The 18,677-nt window shown below is 44.2% G+C and overlaps 1 protein-coding gene across 5 annotated transcripts in view; it reads right to left on the bottom strand.

Annotated features, from left to right (window-relative positions):
* The window catches only part of LOC142256486 (serine/threonine-protein kinase BRSK2-like), a 442,250-nt gene that overhangs the window by 98,534 nt on the left and 325,039 nt on the right, over window positions 1-18,677 (bottom strand). For all 5 annotated transcript variants that reach the window (XM_075328194.1, XM_075328196.1, XM_075328198.1 and 2 more), the window contains one exon: window positions 17,630-17,661. In XM_075328194.1, coding sequence (XP_075184309.1) covers window positions 17,630-17,661 — 32 coding nt within the window. The remainder of the gene's footprint in view (window positions 1-17,629; window positions 17,662-18,677) is intronic.

The following is an 18,677-nucleotide window of genomic DNA, read 5'->3' as shown; positions in this document are numbered from 1 at the left end:
TCACTTCAGTCGCTGCGGTGAGCTCACAGAGAGCGGTCGTGGTCTGTGACCGCTCTCTGTCAGCTTCTGATGTAGCAGAGCTTAAAGCGTTGTTTGACCTCTGTGGATTACTTCGGACCTGGAGGGGTATTTGGGGACTTGAATAAAGTGGTGAAAGAGGGTGGTTTTTTTTGTCATTTATTTCAAATAAAGGATTTTTGGGTGTATGTCTTCATTTTCTTTATCTTACAGGTTAATCATGGAAGGTATCTCGGGGAGACGCCTGCCATGATTAACCTAGGACTTAGTGGCAGCTATGGGCTGCTGCCATTAACTCCTTATTACCTCGATTGCCACTGCAACAGGGCAAATCGGGATGAGCTGGGTACAGTTCCGGAACTGTCGCATCTAATGGATGCGGCAATTCTGGGCGGCTGCTGGCTGATATTGTTAGGCTGGGGGGGCTCCCCATAACGTGGGGCTCCCCATCCAGACAATACCAGCCTCCTGCCGTATGGCTTTACCCTGGCTGGTATCAAAATTGGGGGGAACCGCACGCCTTTTTTTTAATTATTTATTTAAGTTACTTCACGATATAGACACGCTCACCGGCGGCTGTGATTGGTTGCAGTGAGACAGCTGTCACTCAATGTGGGGGGCGTGTCTGACTGCAACAAATCATAGGCGCCGGTGGGCGGGGGAAGCAGTGAATACTAGATAGAATAATGAGCGGTCGGCTTTTTCAAAAGAGGAAAAGCCGCTGGAGCTTTGTGACAGCCGTGCAGCGCCGCGCCCGTGATCGGGGATCGGTGAGTATGAGAGAGGGGGGGAGAGGGATAGACCGACAGAGAGAGAGAGAGACTGACAGAGAGAGAGACCGACTGACAGAGATAGAGATTGTCCGACATCAACAGACCTCACTCAGTTCTAGTGTTTTCTGCAACATGCGATAAATGTATTTATAAAAACACATGTCACTAGGATGGTGTGTGTGCCGTCCGTGCGACATCCGTTTTTTTCACGCACCCATTGACTTTCATTGGAGTGACTTGCGCGTGAAACTCACCAAAACGCAGCATGCTGCGATTTTTTTCTCAGTCCGATTTGGACTGAGAAAAAAATAGCAGATGGGAGCTGCCTCATTGATTAACATGGGTCCGAGTGCAATGCGAGAATTTCTCGCATTGCACTCGTGCGAGTTAATCGCAAGTGTAAAGCCGGCCTTATAATGAAAATAAGTCTCACGACATAATTGGATAGTGGCAGTTCCCATGGGATGGTAAAATGACAGAATAATGAAGTAAAGCTCAAGAAGTGATATTTGTGTAAAGCAAAACTAAGTGCTCATTCAGAAACCTGATTTTCGCATACAAGTGCTATCTGTAGTTTTCATGGTTAGCACTCGTACCTGTGATAGTCTATGAGGCCATGGTCTGCAGAAAATCGTGGAGAGACCGCCAATGTTGATCTAAGAGTCAATCAAAATCGTCAATGCAAGTCTATGGGTCTGTGGAAAAATTGGACCGCATTCAGATGACAACCGAGTGCGGCCTGATTTTCACGACTGTTAGAATGGAAAAGGTGGAGAAATTGTTTTTTTTCTCCTCGTATGAGAAAAACTGATGGCATTCAAACCAAACTCTGATTAAAAAAAACCCCCACAAAAGTCGGTCAACCAATCACAGACTGACAGTGGGTGGGGGAAGCAGTGAATATGTATGAGGGTTAATGAGCGCACCTGGAAATAGTGTTACAGCCGCGAGGAAGGTCGGTAAGTATTTCTTATTTTCTTTCTTTCTATTATTATCTGGCTGGCCGAACACGAACAGTTACACGGATTTACCCGAGAAGTACTTGTTCGGGGTCCATGTATGGGCATCAGGAATCCGGTACGGGCCCGAAACTTTACAGTTCAGGTTCACCCATCACTACTGATCATTCATTCGCAGCTCACTGATAACTTGTCTAACTGAATACAGCACACTGAAGGATAAGAAGGCAGTTGGTGCTTTTAGAATTCTATGGAGAGGCAGATGCAGACATTCTGCAATTTCCTCTGAGATGACAGTTACAACTTTTTGATTGATTTTCACTACACAGTAGAGTTGAGCGCGGTTCGCGGTTCGTGGTTCTCCAGTTCTAGGCTCGAGTGATTTTTGGGCTGTTCGAGATCGAACTAGAACTCGAGCTTTTTGCTAAAAGCTCGATAGTTCTAGATACGTTCGAGAACGGTTCTAGCAGCAAAAAGCAGGGCTTTTTACAGCTACAGTGAGCAGGAGCCATCGCTGGCAGCCTGCCACAAGCTGGTAACCAAGATAAACATCGGGTATCCAAGCAAAGCGCTTTGGTTAGTAACCCGATGTTTATCTTAGTTACGTGCAGGAAGCCCACACTTCCCGCTCAGCTCGCTCCACCCCCTCCTGCCCGCGGCATGTACACATACATACACATACACAAACACACACACACATCCATCCCCCCCCCCCCGCCCGCCCGCCCGCCCGCCCGCCCGCCCGCTCGCTCGCTCGCTCGCTCGGCTTACCTGCGGTGATGAAGTCCCGCCATCCCGACCTCAGCGCTGTCACTGTCCTCCATGGCCGCCGCTTGTCACATCACCTATCGCTTCCGACCCGAGACTGACACTGGCGGTGACGTCACGGACCTCTCGCGATACTTGATGTGAAGGCGCCGGTCATTGACCTCAGTGACAGGGGCTGTCAGTGTGCTGGAGATCAGCGCAGGTAATGTACCTCGCTGACAGCAGCACTTGTCACCCCCCTGCAGTGACCTGGGCTGACCCATTGATGTTAGCTCAGGTCACTGCACTGCTCTCCCAGCCAATGGGGAACATCCTGCTCTTCATTGACTGGGACAGTGTGCATCGTCATGGCAACCCCTTGGATTACACCAGACCTGGATTTGTTTTTCAATCTAATAAATTGGTTAAAGAGGGAATGTTTTGGGGAGTGTTTTTTCAAATAAAAATGTGTTTGTTGTCTATTTTTTTTTATTACTGACTGGGTTGGTGATGTCGGGTATCTGATAGACGCCTGACCTCACCAACCCCAGGGCTTGATGCCAGGTGACATTACACATCTGGTATTAACCCCAAATATTACCCCGTTTGCCACCGCACCAGGGCGCGGGATGAGCTGGGGCGAAGCACCAGGATTGGCGCATCTAATGGATGCGCCACTTCTGGGGCGGCTGCGGCCTGCTATTTTTAGGCTGGGGAGATTCCAATAACCATGGACCTCCCTAGTCTGAGAATATCAGGCCCCAGCTGTCTGCTTTACCTTGGCTGGTGATCCAATTTTGGGGGACCCCTACGTGTTTTTTTTTTAATTATTTATTTAATTTAAAATAACAGCGTGGGGTGCCCTCAGTTTTGGATTACCAGCCAAGGTGAGGTTGCCAGCTGTGGTCTGCAGGCTGCAGCCGTCTGCTTTACCCTAGCTGGCTACAAAACTAGGGGGAACCCTATGTCATTTTTTTTTTCATTTTTTTGGCTAAATACAAAGCTAAGCACCCCTTAGTGCCACATGAAAGGTACCAAAGGGTGTTCCACTTTTTCTCCATTTTTTTCTCCACTTTCTCTCCACTTTTTCTCCACTTTTTCTCCATTTTTTTCTCCACTTATTCTCCACTTTTTCTCCTCTTATTCTCCACTTTTTCTCCACTTTTTCTCCACTTTTTCTCCTCTTATTCTCCACTTTTTCTCCACTCTTTCTCCATTTTTTTCTCCACTTTCTCCACTTTTTCTCCACTTTTTTCTCCACTTTTTCTCCTCTTATGCTCCACTTTTTCTCCTCTTAATCTCCACTTTTTCTCCACTTTTTCTCCACTTTTTCTCCACTTTTTTCTCCACTTTTTCTCCTCTTATGCTCCACTTTTTCTCCACTTTTTCTCCACTTTTTCTCCACTTTTTCTCCACTTTTTCTCCTCTTAATCTCCACTTTTTCTCCTCTTATGCTCCACTTTTTCTCCACTTTTTCTCCACTTTTTCTCCACTTTTTTCTCCACTTTTTCTCCTCTTATGCTCCACTTTTTCTCCACTTTTTCTCCACGTTTTCTCCACGTTTTCTCCACTTTTTTCTCCACTTTTTCTCCTCTTATGCTCCACTTTTTCTCCACTTTTTCTCCACTTTTTCTCCTCTTAATCTCCACTTTTTCTCCACTTTTTCTCCACTTTTTCTCCACTTTTTCTCCACTTTTTCTCCTCTTAATCTCCACTTTTTCTCCTCTTATGCTCCACTTTTTCTCCACTTTTTCTCCACTTTTTCTCCACTTTTTTCTCCACTTTTTCTCCTCTTATGCTCCACTTTTTCTCCACTTTTTCTCCACGTTTTCTCCACGTTTTCTCCACTTTTTTCTCCACTTTTTCTCCTCTTATGCTCCACTTTTTCTCCACTTTTTCTCCACTTTTTCTCCTCTTAATCTCCACTTTTTCTCCACTTTTTCTCCACTTTTTCTCCACTTTTTCTCCACTTTTTTCTCCACTTTTTCTCCACTTTTTCTCCACTTTTTCTCCTCTTAATCTCCACTTTTTCTCCTCTTATGCTCCACTTTTTCTCCACTTTTTCTCCACTTTTTCTCCACGTTTTCTCCACTTTTTTCTCCACTTTTTCTCCTCTTGTGCTCCACTTTTTCTCCACTTTTTCTCCACTTTTTCTCCACTTTTTCTCCACGTTTTCTCCACGTTTTCTCCACTTTTTTCTCCACTTTTTCTCCTCTTATGCTCCACTTTTTCTCCACTTTTTTCTCCACTTTTTCTCCTCTTATGCTCCACTTTTTCTCCACTTTTTCTCCTCTTATGCTCCACTTTTTCTCCACTTTTTCTCCACTTTTTCTCCATTTTTTTCTCCACTTATTCTCCACTTTTTCTCCTCTTATTCTCCACTTTTTCTCCACTTTTTCTCCACTTTTTCTCCTCTTATTCTCCACTTTTTCTCCACTTTTTCTCCACTTTTTCTCCATTTTTTTCTCCACTTTCTCCACTTTTTCTCCACTTTTTTCTCCACTTTTTCTCCTCTTATGCTCCACTTTTTCTCCTCTTAATCTCCACTTTTTCTCCACTTTTTCTCCACTTTTTCTCCACTTTTTTCTCCACTTTTTCTCCTCTTATGCTCCACTTTTTCTCCACTTTTTCTCCACTTTTTCTCCACTTTTTCTCCACTTTTTCTCCTCTTAATCTCCACTTTTTCTCCTCTTATGCTCCACTTTTTCTCCACTTTTTCTCCACTTTTTCTCCACTTTTTCTCCACTTTTTCTCCTCTTATGCTCCACTTTTTCTCCACTTTTTCTCCTCTTAATCTCCACTTTTTCTCCTCTTATGCTCCACTTTTTCTCCACTTTTTCTCCACTTTTTCTCCTCTTATGCTCCACTTTTTCTCCACTTTTTCTCCACTTTTTCTCCTCTTATGCTCCACTTTTTCTCCACTTTTTCTCCACTTTTTTCTCCACTTTTTCTCCTCTTATGCTCCACTTTTTCTCCACTTTTTCTCCACTTTTTCTCCACTTATGCTCCACTTTTTCTCCACTTTTTCTCCACTTTTTTCTCCACTTTTTCTCCTCTTAATCTCCACTTTTTCTCCACTTTTTCTCCACTTTTTCTCCACTTTTTCTCCTCTTATGTTCCACTTATTCTCCACTTTTTCTCCACTTTTTCTCTACTTTTTCTATGGTCGGTCTACCCATTAGCTCTGCCATGCATACTGTAGCTCTACACCTACTGCACATGTTACTTTATGATTGACATCTCTTTCGTACCAGAGCTGTCTAAGCCTACTCTGACCCCATATTTGTCATTACTATATTGTCCTTGTACTGTATTATGACATTTGTATCATGTGTTTCATTTCTTGCTGTGTTGCAATTTTTTTGCTGCATCCCAATTGTACCTCTACATTGTTCGAGTTTATGTTATTGTTCTCTCACTCTTATGTGATACTGATTATTGTCATTTTTCATGATTACATGCAGATAAGTCCAATCTGACGAAGGCTCAGGCCGAAACGTCATTTGTAACTTGTTTTGGACAAAAACATATATGCTTATGAAAAAAAAATTTTCTTAATACGGACCAATAAAGAGTGATTTTGCATTACTATCCGTTGTGACTTACTGACTTAGTCTGGGAGATATAGAGTGCCGAGGTTACTCACTAATTTTATCTATTATTACCTCTGAGCACCTATATACCAGTGAGCAGAGCTTCCTCTACAGTAGTTCTCCTGATTAGGCATGCCCTTACCTCATGAGCAGGGCATTGCAGCTTTGGTAGCAACCATTACGACATGGACTCTGCTGCTGTGGACCCGGGGAGAGTGAGTGCAGATTCATTGCACCCACACTCCTCACATGAAGGGTCCGCACTCCTAGAAAATGGGGGATACGTTCCCTGAGTGTCTCCCCCCCATATTCTAGACGGTCCAGAGTCGTCGTGGGACCCCTTTATTTTTTTTCTTACAATAAATTGGTGAAAGAGGAAATGTTTTGGGGACTGTTTTTTCAAATAAATTTCTTTTGTCGATTTTTTGTTTTTGTTAGTACTGACAGTTTATGATGTTGGGTATCTAATAGACGCCATGACATCACAAACTGCTGGGCTTGATCTCAGGTGACTTTACAGCTAGTATCAACCCGATTTATTACCCCGTTTGCCACTGCACCAGGGCACGGGATGAGCTGGGGTGAAGCGCCAGGATTGGCGCATCTAGTGGATGCGCCACGTCTGGGGTGCCTGCGGCCTGCTATTTTTAGGCTGTGAAGGCCCAATAACTATGGACCTTCCCACCCTGAGAATACCAGACCACAGCTGTCCGCTTTACCTTGGCTGGTGATCCAATTTGGGGGGTCCCCTACTTTTATTGTGTAATTATTAATATTTATAAAATAATTATAAAAAAGAGCCTGAGGGGACCTCCACATTGGATCCCCAACCACGGTAAAGCTGCCAGCTGTGGTTTTCAGGCTACAGCCGTCTGCTTTACCCTAGCTGGCTATCAAAAATGGGGGAACCCAACGTAATTTTTTTTTTTTAACTATTTTTTAAATAGAAAAAATTAATGGGCTTCCCTGTATTTTGATTGCCAACCAAGGTAACGGCAGGCAGATGGGGGTGGCAACCCATAGCTGTCTGCTTTATCTGCGCTGAGAATCAAAAATACCGCGGAGCGCTACGTCATTTTTTTAAAGATTTATTTTTACAGCACTGTGATGTCCAGCAATCAAAATACAGGGAAGCCCATTTTATTTTTAGTTATTTAAATAAATAATTAAAAAAAATATATGTTAGCTCCCACTGCATTTTTTGTATTGCTAGCTAAGGGTAATCCAAGCAGCTACTGGCTGCTAACCCCCACTGCTTGGTGTTACCTTCACTGGCAATGGAAAATCCAGGGAAGCATTTTTTTTTTTTTTGCCAAAAAGCTACAAAAAAAGGACGTGAGCTTCGCCATATTTTTGTATGCTAGCCAGGTATAGCAGGCAGGTGCTGGAAGAGTTGGATACAGCGCCAGAAGATGGCGCTTCTATGAAAATGCCATTTTCTGAGGTGGCTGCAGACTGCAATTCGCAGCAGTGGGGCCCAGAAAGCTCAGGCCAACCGGTGGTGCGGATTCCAATCCCAGCTGCCTAGTTGTACCTGGCTGGACACAAAAATGGGGCAAAGCCTACGTCATTTGTTTTCTAATTATTTCATGAAATTCATGAAATAATAAAAAAAGGGCTTCCCTTTATTTTTGGTTCCCAGCCGGGTACAAATAGGCAACTGGGGGTTGGGGGCAGCCGTACCTGCCTGCTGTACCTGGCTAGCATACAAAAATATGGCGAAGCCACATAATTTTTTCAGGGGGCAAAAAACTTCTGCATACAGTCCTGGATGGAGTATGCTGAGCCTTGTAGTTCTGCAGCTGCTGTCTGTCTGTATGGAGAAGAGCAGACAGCAGCTGCAGAACTACAAGGCTCAGCATACTCCATCCAGGACTGTATGCAGAAGTTTTTTGCCCACCAAAAAAATGACGTGGGCTTCGCCATATTTTTGTATGCTAGCCAGGTACAGCAGGCAGCCACGGGCTGCCTCCAACCCCCAGTTGCCTATTTGTACCCGGCTGGGAACCAAAAATATAGGGAAGCCCGTTTTTTTTTAATTATTTCACTTATTTCATGAAATAATTAAAAAACAAATGACGTGGGCTTCGCCCTATTTTTGTGTCCAGCCGGGTACAACTAGGCAGCTGGGGATTGGAATCCGCAGCACAGGTTAGCCCGAGGTTTGTGGGCGCCTCTGCTGCGGATTTCAGTCCGCAGCCGTCCCAGAAAATGGCGCTCTCATAGAAGCGCCATCATCTGGCGCTGTATCCAACTATTCCAACAGCCCTGGAGCCGGGTGGCTTGTTGGGTAATCATGAGTTAATACTGGCTTTGTTTTACCAGCCAGTATTAAGCCAGAGATTCTTAATGTCAGGCACGTTTGACCCGGCCATTAAGAATCTCCAATAAAGGGTTAAAAAAAGACACCACACAGAGAAAAAATACTTTAATAGAAATAAATACACAGACACATTAGAGACTCCATCTTTATTACCCCTGTCAGCCCTCCACGATCCTGCTCTTCTGTCTTCTTTCTTTCTAGTGTAGTAGTAGTGACGATTGTAGTGAGGGGCATCACTTGGGGCTGGGGAACCTCCATCCTAACTACAATGCTCACTACAATCGGGAAGCAGCGTGCAGCCTTCACTCCGTGAGTGATCAGTGCTGGCTGCTAGCGGTAACGCTGACAGACGCGTTACCATAGCAACGGTGCTCCCGGAGCCGCGGTTAGCGGTGACGTCACCGCTAACTGCGTTGCTATGGCAACGGTGATCTCCGTTAATGACCGGCTGTGTCAGCCGGTCCCTAACGGAACGGGGAGTCGACCGTGTGCTAGAGCATGTCGCCGGTACACGGCGATACACATATGTGCACCGTGTACCGGAGAGATGCACTCGCAGGTCCTACATGACGTGTCATAGTCATGTGACCAGTCTGTAGCCAATGAGATAATAGCCACGTGACTGGTCACATGGCTATTTTGACGTCACGATAGGTCCTGCTTCTCTGCTGGCAGTGCAGGTCACCGGGAGGATTCAGCGATCATCGGATGGAATAGCGGCAGGAGACAGAGTGCAGGAGAGATCGCAGGGACCGGTAAGTGTTATGGCAATGTTTATTAACTGTTTGTGTACATTTATAATGCATTTTTATGTGTTTGTGATTGCCTCCCATTATAGCCTATACGTTCGAGTTCGGTTCGTCGAACGTTCGACGAACCGAACTCGAACGGGACCCCCGTTCGGCGAACCGGCCTCAAGCCGAACCGGGACCGGTTCGCTCATCTCTACTACACAGGACTCTCCTGAGCTACCCATTGTGCAGTGGTACAAGAAATCTGCTTCTTTCTCCTCACAGACTAATCATTCACTCACAGTTGACTGATAAAGTATGTATTCACTTAAAGGGGTTGTCCGGGACTACTACTTCTTATCATCAGGGCAGGTCATCAACATTTGATCAGTAGAGGGTGCAACACCTGGCACCGCTGCCTCCCTATTCCCAGTGCTGCCACCATCCAGAACTACTCATTTGCGGAACTGCAGAGCAGAGCTCAGTCAACTGTATAGTGGCCACAACTGGGTACTGCATAACCACCCATTATTTGAATCAATAGGGGGCGGATGTTCAGTACCTGTCCGCAGCCGCTATTCCATCAACGGAGCTGTGTTGTGCAGCTCCCACACTGAGTAGTTCCAGCCGGCGGTGGCACTGTAGAACAGCTTATCGTCAAGGTGTCGAATGTCGTACCCCCACTGATCAGACATTGATGACCTCTCCTAAGGATAGGTCATTGATGTTAAAGTTCCTTAACCCTAGAACGCGCAAGCAATTCAATCTACCATAGAAAACAAATGACCTAGCAGGCCTGCGAGGCCCCAGGTATGCGTTCTAGGGTTAAAGACAAGTTATCAGGTGACTGAAGCATAAGAAGGCAGTTGCTGCTCATAAAACTCTATGGAGAAGAGAAGAGGAGGAAAAGGGAGGAGATGGCGATAGATGCCAAAGTTACATTGAACATTAGAAATGCCAGTTTGCCGTCAACCTCTATATTCTCATGGTTGGCAGGAGTCCAAATCAGACTTCCATCAATCACAATGTTTTGGTATGTCTTTGTGATCAACGCGCTTGGTATCCTACAATTGAACACAAAAGGGTATAACATAACCCTGGTAAGTTAGTGCAGACACTTGCAGATGGGTTGATGGGAAGACTTTAACCACTGCAATGCCAATCTCCTATCCTGAGTGGCCCATAAATGGTTAACACGGATGAGGTTAGACAGCTGTGTGCTTGGCCACAATTTATCATGGTCTCTTGAGCTTCCATGATGCCAAGTCCCTAAAAACTGCCAATGCCAGACAGCCAAGGGGACTATGTACATATGGACCTAATTAAGCATCCACTTTCTAAATTACTATTATTTCAATCATTTTATAATTGGTTTAATTCAGTTTAAGCAATGTAGTTTAATATAATGAATCAAGTATTTAGGAGGCTTAGGAAATCGCTGTGCGGCTTTTCCCTCTATAAACAGGGATTATGGTTTGATGTATGTGATCAGATTGGAATTTATCACTGTGTATGGGCAGAATCCTGCTAGCTTCCCACAGTCTCTTAGAGAATAACGTTGCTAATTTGTGAAGACTCGTCTTGTATAATTAAAGGTGTTTATAGTTCCTATCGAGCTTACAGTGTCGTTGTAGATTGTCTTCTACTTGGACAACCCGTACTCATTCCCCTTAAATATAAATAAGCCTATGCTTCCCCCCCGGTACGGCCGCGGTTTCAGTGATGTCTGAAGCCGCATTCCCAACGTCCATGTGACATTGTTTTGACAAGCAACCAATCAGTGACTGCTTCCTTCACCCTGCCGTCAGACATTTGAGCAGGAAGTGAGTGCAGCGCTCACTTTCTGCTCAAACCTCCGAAGGCAGGGTGAAGTAAGCTGGCACTAATTGGTCACGTGTCATAACAATGTTGCATGGAACACAGAAACGCGAGTTCAGAATTGCTGGAGCCGCGACCGCTGTTAGTATAGGCTTATTTATTTTTAAGGGGAATGAGTAGGGGTTGGACATTTTCTTTAAAACCTGTAAAAAAACATGGTCTGTCATGATGCCCTCCACCCCAACAACAACAACATAAAACTACTTTTCGTGTCTTACACCAGTAGGCCTCGTGCACACATTGAGTATTTAGTGAGTTTTTACCTCAGTATTTGTTGCTAAAACCAGGAGAGGAACAACCAGAGGCAAAGTATAATAGAAACACGGGCACCACTTCTTTTTTACCCATTCCTGAGGTAAAATACTGACCAAAAGCCTCAACGTGTGCATGTGTCCTTAAGGGTGCTTTACACGCTGCGACATTGCTAACGATATATCGTCGGGGTCTCGGTGTTTGTGACGCACATCCGGCGTCGTTAGCGACATCGCAGCGTGTGACAGCTAGGAGCGACGATCAACGATCGCAAAAACTTGAAAAATCGTTGACACGTCACTCCTAATCATATTGTCGTTGGTGGTGCATGCCGCTGGTTGTTCGTCGTTCCTGCGGCATCACACATCACTGTGTGTGACACCGCAGGAACGACGAACATCTCCTTAGCTGTGTCCACCGGCAATGCGGAAGGAAGGAGGTGGCCAGCATGTTCCGGCCGCTCATCTCCGCCCCTCTGCTTCTATTGGGTGGCCGTTTAGTGACGCCGCTGTGACATCGCTGTGACGCCAAACGCACCTCCCCCTGGAAGAAGGGATTGTTCGGCGGTCATAGCGACGTCGCTGCCCAGGTATGTGCGTGTGACGCTGCCATAGCGATATTGTTCGCTACGGCAGCGATCACCAAATGTCGCACGAACGACGGGGGCGGGTGCTATCGCTCGCAACATCGCTAGCAATCGCTAGCAATGTTGCAGCGTGTAAAGCACCCTATAGGGTAAGAAAGAAGGTTAATGTCTTTACAGGCACGTGCACACATTGAGTATTTGGTGACTTTTTTTTACTTCAGTATTTGTAGCCAAAACCAGGAGTGGGTGATAAATCCAGCAGTGGTGCCCATGTTTCTATTATAATTTTCCTCTGATTGTTCCACTCCTGGATTTGGCTGAAAAATACTGAGGTAAAAAACTCACCAAATACACAAGGTGTGCACATGCCTGTAGGGACATTAACCTCTTTCTTACCCTAAGGCCATGTGCACAAGATGAGGCCTTTGGTCAGTATTTTACATCAGGAGTGGGTAAAAAATACAGAAGTGGTGCCCATGTTTCTATTATACTTTTCCTCTGATTGTCCCACTCCTGGCTTTGTCTACAAATACTGAGGTAAAAAACTACCAAATAACCAATGTGTGAACATGGCCTTAGGCTTAATTTCCACATCCCTGAAACACAGGCCTATTATTTGCCTGAACAACAGTTAGCTCAAGTAAAAAGACTCTCCGATATTACGATCTGAGTACAGTTCAAGTTTCACTGACTTGTAATTACGGCCTAATATGTCCATGAACTGTATTTTTAGTTCATGGACATTATAGATCTCCTGCTCTCCTGACGTGAGCGCTGTCACCGCCTTCCATTGGCCGCTGCGTTCTCACGTCTCGCGGGCGGCCCGAGACTGTCACTAGCGGTGACGTCACGGGATCCCGCAATTCTTCGCTGAGAACTCGGCGGGCATAGAAGTCAGTGACAGCACTGACGTCAGGAGAGCAGGAGATCGTCACAGCAGGTAATGATCTCATCCAACCTCCTGACAGCAGCGCTCGTCATCCCCTGCAGTGACCTGGGCTGACCTATTGATGTTAGCTCAAGTCACTGCACTACTTTCTCAGTGAATGGGGAACATTCTGTTCTTCATTGACTGGGACAGTGACTATGGTATTGATCGTCGTGGGACCCCCTTATTGGATTACGCAGGACCCGGATTTGATTGTTCTTTTCAATAAATTGGTGAAAGAGGCAATGTTTTGGGAAGTGTTTTTTCAAATAAAACTTTTTTTGTTGTCAATTTTTTTTTTTATTACTGACTGGGTGTGTGATGTCGGGTATCTGATAGACGCGTGACATCACTAACCCCAGAGCTTGATGCCAGGTGACATTACACATCTGGCATTAACCCCATATATTACCCCGTTTGCCACCGCACCAGGGCAACGGGATGAGTTGGGGCAAAGCGCCAGGATTGGCACATGTAATGGATGCGCCACTTCTGGGGCGACTGTAGCCTGCTATTTTTAGGCTGGGGAGTGTCCAATAACAGTGGAACTCCCTAGTCTGAGAATACCAGACCACAGCTCTCCGCTTTACCTTGGCTGGTGATTCAATTTGGGGGGGACCCCATGTTTTTTGTTTTAAATCATTTATTTAATTTAAAATAACAGCGTGGGGTGCCCTCTGTTTTGGATTACCAGCCAAGGTGAAGCTGCCAGCTGTGGTTTGCAGGCTGCAGCCGTCTGCTTTGCCCTAGCTGGTTAGAAAAGATAGGGGGGACCTCACGTCATTTTTTTTTTTTAATTATTTATTTATTGGCTAAATACAAGGCTAAGCACCCTTTAGTGCCACATGAAAGTCACAAAAGGGTGCCAGTTTAGAATATGCAGGGGGGTGGGACATTATATATGTCTTTCTCATCTATCTATATATCTATCTATCTATCTATCCATCTAATCTATCTATCTATCTATCCCTCTAGTCATTTATTCATTCATCCCTCTATCTCTCTGTGTCTATATCTATCTATCCATCTCTATATCTACTCATCTATTTATCTTTCTTGCTGCTTCCGTTTTTTGCGGTCCGCAAAAAAACCAGAAGGCACACGGATGACACGCGGATGACACACGGACCGTATACGGAATGGAACGGATGTCACATGGATGCCACACAGATGCATTTGTGAAAAAAACGGACCGTTTTTTGCAGCCCGCAAAAACGGAACGGTCATGTGAATGTAGCCTTATGCTGACCACGTTGGAAGAAGCCTGTCTCTGGAAGAAGCTGAGGTATTGTGACTATGCAGGGGTGGTGTTTTACTACACTTAAGAAACTTGGAGTATTTTCCTTTTTCTTTTTTTTGGCACTCTGTCTGTCTCCCTTACCTTGTGCTGTATCATTGTAGTGGTGAGACTAGTGCTCTCACCGGCCTTCTCACTAGCCAGTGTGAGTTCAGGGCAAGCAAGGGTCTAGGCATGGAATGGCAATGGGGGAAGGACCCATATAGGGACATTAGGGAGCTTAGGGTACAGACTGAGATGAGTTGCAGGAGGTGCCTCCTGTCCCTATTGCTAGGGCTTTCCTTTTATACCATCCCTGTTGTTTCCCCTGTATTGTGCCACACACTGAGTGTCTGTACGCTCTGGTGTGATACCCTCTCCCTGTTTACCGTTTTAATTCCAAATGATTTACCCTCTAGATGTGACTGTGGTATCTGAGTTATTTCCTGATTCTGACCAATAAAATGAAGTTTATGCAATGTACTAATACAGCACACTGTCATAGGGTGTTAGAAGGTAAGTGAATAAAAATTTGACCTTACAAATTGTTGGGTTGGGTTAACATTACCCTCTAGAAAAAAAAAAAGAATCAAAGCCCCACTCTCTATATAGAATATATGCTTGCTCACTTTTAATTTCAATGTAATATTATTGCACACAGAACATTTAAGGTCTAGTAAAAAAAAAAAATACTAAATGGGGTTGTCCTTTGCGGGACTTTGTGACTTATATTTTCAGGGACACTTGAAAATCCTGTGGTGGCATGTTGGGCCAGACCAGCCAAGGACTTATAGTATCATGGCTGATAGCTATTTATGGAAATGTTATACATTTTAGAAGGAAGCCTTGCTTTACTCACTGATATTAGAGCAGACATATTATTACCCCTCAGGCTAATCAATGTTCTCTTTCGTCAACCAGAAAGTGAATGACTGAAAGAACAGAGACTAAAATGCCTGCAAAAACTAAAAAAAAGCCCAAAACTTCCCTAATATGTAATGTATAAAATCTGGAATATAAATTTATAGGGTAAAATATTAAAAACTTACATAATCTTAAAGGGAACGCGTCACCAACGTCTTGTTCATTAAACTAACACTGCACCATGGTCGTCTCTCTGTTGCAGAGTCCAGTGACAGGTTCTGGGCCAGAGTCTCTCTATGCATTGAGACTCTGCAGATTCCTTGCGGGAGGAGAGGGTTAATGTCAGTATTCTTTGCCAGCAAGGATTCTCATTACCTTCCCAGGTGTTTCCAGTTTGGATCACTCCCAGTCCCTATATATACCCTCCCAGTAGAGGGTGCCGATTATTCTCTTATTCATTTGGATGCTTGGCCTGGAGGTGGAAGGAGCTTGTGGAGCCCTCTCTGCAAGTTGCTTTATAGGCTGTAGTCTTGATGATGACTACAGCAGTCTGTTGTTGTGTCTCCCCCTGTCTGTCTTTCCTTCCCTTGGTGACACTCCATGACGATTTAGTATTTGTAAGTTCCTAATTAAACAGGTTCACTCTAATAACTAAGTAAAATTCATTAATATCGTGAACAGCGCCATTATTGGATTAATTTCACAGCAAATAATTCACATTTATAAAATACTCATCCAGTTAACATTACGTCATCCACTATGTCGTATTGAAGGTTCTAAGGTTGGAATAAAAAAAAGTTTACAACTCCAAACAAGATTTAGTCTTTGTAAAAGTGCTATTCACGACAATGTTGTCTACCATCAGACTAGACCATATGGCATTGCTTGGACATTTTAGAGAACAAATGAGGCTATGTTAACATTTCCACTGCAAACCTCTCACAGCAGAGATGCAATAGTAACATAGCAGATATTATTGTGAAAGAAGGCACTGTAGAACTGTTATCAACTTAAACACACACACAATTAATGGGAAGACCTACTATAGTGAGAATGATGCCCCCCCAACCAACTGGTTCTTGTACAGACTAAAAAGAGCTTAGCTGAACAACTAATAACACCAACTCGGACCTGACTCCCTAAAAGGCCGTCAAGGAGTTTCTCATAAGTCCTGAAGAACCAAAGGGGAGACCTCAACACACTACCAACAAGAAGAGAAGAAGGTGTGCTGGAGGATACAAAAAGACTGCTGTTGAAAGCCTAAGTGGGACTGAAACATTCAGTTGTGAACAATAAAGGTTATTTTAATGCAACCAGGGAATGCTGGGACCATTTTTTTTAATATTGGATTATATCTGACCACGTGCACTATGACTAAAGTGGAGTGCTGATTCCCCTCTCTTGTCTGACTCCCTAAAAGGCCGTTGAGGATTTTCTCATACCTTCAGAAAAAACACCAACAAGAGGAGAGGAAGGTGTGCAGGAGGATACAAAAAACCAAGAGTGAGAGGACTAAAAACATTCCTAACAGGTGAAAGGAATAGGTAGAAGGAAAGTAGATATTGGAACGACAACACACTAATTCACTGCAGAAACTAACCTGACGTTTATCCAAAGATAAAGCCGTTAGCTGAAGGAGTGTAATGCCAAAAAACAAGTCTACCTAGAAGTATAGCCAGCAAGGAAGTGCAGTGAAAGTGAATATATAAAACCCAACCCAGAATGTTATAGGGCAGACCAAAACGGGAAAATGAGAAACACCTGGAGAGAAGTGAACCAAAACAAGAGAACAAAGACATTTGAAACCATAAGCATTTGGACGGAAGAAAAGGCACCTAAAAGGCTGTCGAGACGTTTCTCACACCTCCTAATGAACCAGAGGGGAGGCCTCAACACACACTCTATAACAAGAGGTATAGCCAGCAAGGAAGTGCAGTGAAAGTGAACATATAAAACCCAACCCAGAATGTGATGGGACAGACCAAAAAGAGAAAATGAGAAACACCTGGAGAGGAGCGAACCAAGAAGGGAGAACAAAGACATTCGGAACCATCAGCATTTGGACAGGGAAGAAAGCAGCAATAGCCCAACAGACCGAGGAACCAACCATGAAAATAAGAGGTCACCAGATCAAATCCCAAAACCGAGCCATGATAAGAGCCACACAGTCCAAGAAACCCACAGCCCCTGTCAACTTTTGTAGATATATTGGATTTAGATTTTTTTCTTTTGTTTATCCCCTTTGAATTTTTAATTGATAAAAATAAACATTTTTAACACTTCTATTTTTTTGAAACCCTTTTTACTTTGCTGCATTTTTTTCACCCCGCCTAACACTTTTGCCCAGTGCTGTATTTTGCAGCATGTGCATACACTTTCTTACTAAGCTGGCACTGTAAAATACAGCGGATTTTACACAAGCGAATTCTCAGCTGGAAATCCTCCGTGTTTTCACACCATGGGTACTTCGCCTTAGGGATGTTTTTGAGAACTAAAATGCAATTATAGTATGAAACAAATATAGAACAGAGACATAGAAGGGAAATGGTGTAGAAAATACAGAAACCTATGTAAACTGATGTATATGGTTTTTAATGTTTGTCCACTCCTGCAGATTCAGAATTCAATACTTTTTGTCCATAATGGTCATTAAATATTATATGAAGAATTTACAAAATGCAAAATATCGAGTGTTACTTACAGATACCACGAATGCTTCTGGATCTGATCTAGCTGCAATAGGAAAATAGTGAGAACAGTGTTATTAAAGCACCAGCACTAAATGCACAAAATTAATAAAAAACTAATGCTTCCTAATAAAATCTGTGCATCTCAAACTATTCTATAGACAGAAAATTAAAGGCACCCTGTCACCTGATTCGTGCTCATCACACCGTGGGCAGCATGAATCGGATCCCGGCTGCACGATCACAGTCAGGAATACTTTTCTCTGAAATGCTAGACATAGAAATATACTTTAAATATCCACTTTTTCACAGCACTGCTTCAGTAGAGTGACAGTTTTTTTTCCATACTCAGAGACCTGTCAATCATTTGCAGCAGCGCTTAGAAGAGCCAGGTGGGAGCAGAACCGGACTAGTTATGGTCCCCGGTTGGGTCTTTAAAGTATAATTTTCTCTAAAACGCCCGAGCGGAAAAGATACCTGGCTGCAGTTGTGCTCTGATCAGGTTTGGGCTGCATGAATTAGGTGACAGGTTGCCTTTAAACCTATGAGCAGTGGTGTATTGCCAATGGCGGCAGACCACATGGCTGCTTTGGGGCCTATAAGTCTTAGCCTCCCATCAGACATTGCACTTTCAAATGTATCAGCATTGCGGATTCCAATACAGTTGAAATCAACGATTAAAGAGGGAGCAGTGTACTCCCTCCTTCATCATTCTCCCGCTGTGTTTGGGTTCTGACGTCTCAGCACTGATGGCTTGATGACGGCACTACTGTCGGTCGAGATGTGCAGCCTCTTGACAAGGAGATTGGAGCAGCAGGGGAAAGAGGAGAGGTGAGTATTTATTTATTTTACGTTAGTGAGTACATTGGTGAAGGACTATGGGGTGTGCGTTATATTATATGGAGGACTATGGGGTGCATTATACTATATGGAGGACTATGGGGTGTATGATAATACTGTATATGGAGGATTATGGGGTGTATTATGATATATGGAGGACTAAGGGGGTGTATTTTACAATATGGAGGACTATGGGGGGGTGCATTATACTATATGGAGGAC

Source organism: Anomaloglossus baeobatrachus, chromosome 11, assembly GCF_048569485.1.
Source record: "Anomaloglossus baeobatrachus isolate aAnoBae1 chromosome 11, aAnoBae1.hap1, whole genome shotgun sequence".
NCBI classification, from domain to species: domain Eukaryota; kingdom Metazoa; phylum Chordata; class Amphibia; order Anura; family Aromobatidae; genus Anomaloglossus; species Anomaloglossus baeobatrachus.
The sequence above is the reverse complement of the archived record's forward strand: the minus strand, read 5'-3'. Positions and strand labels throughout refer to the sequence as shown.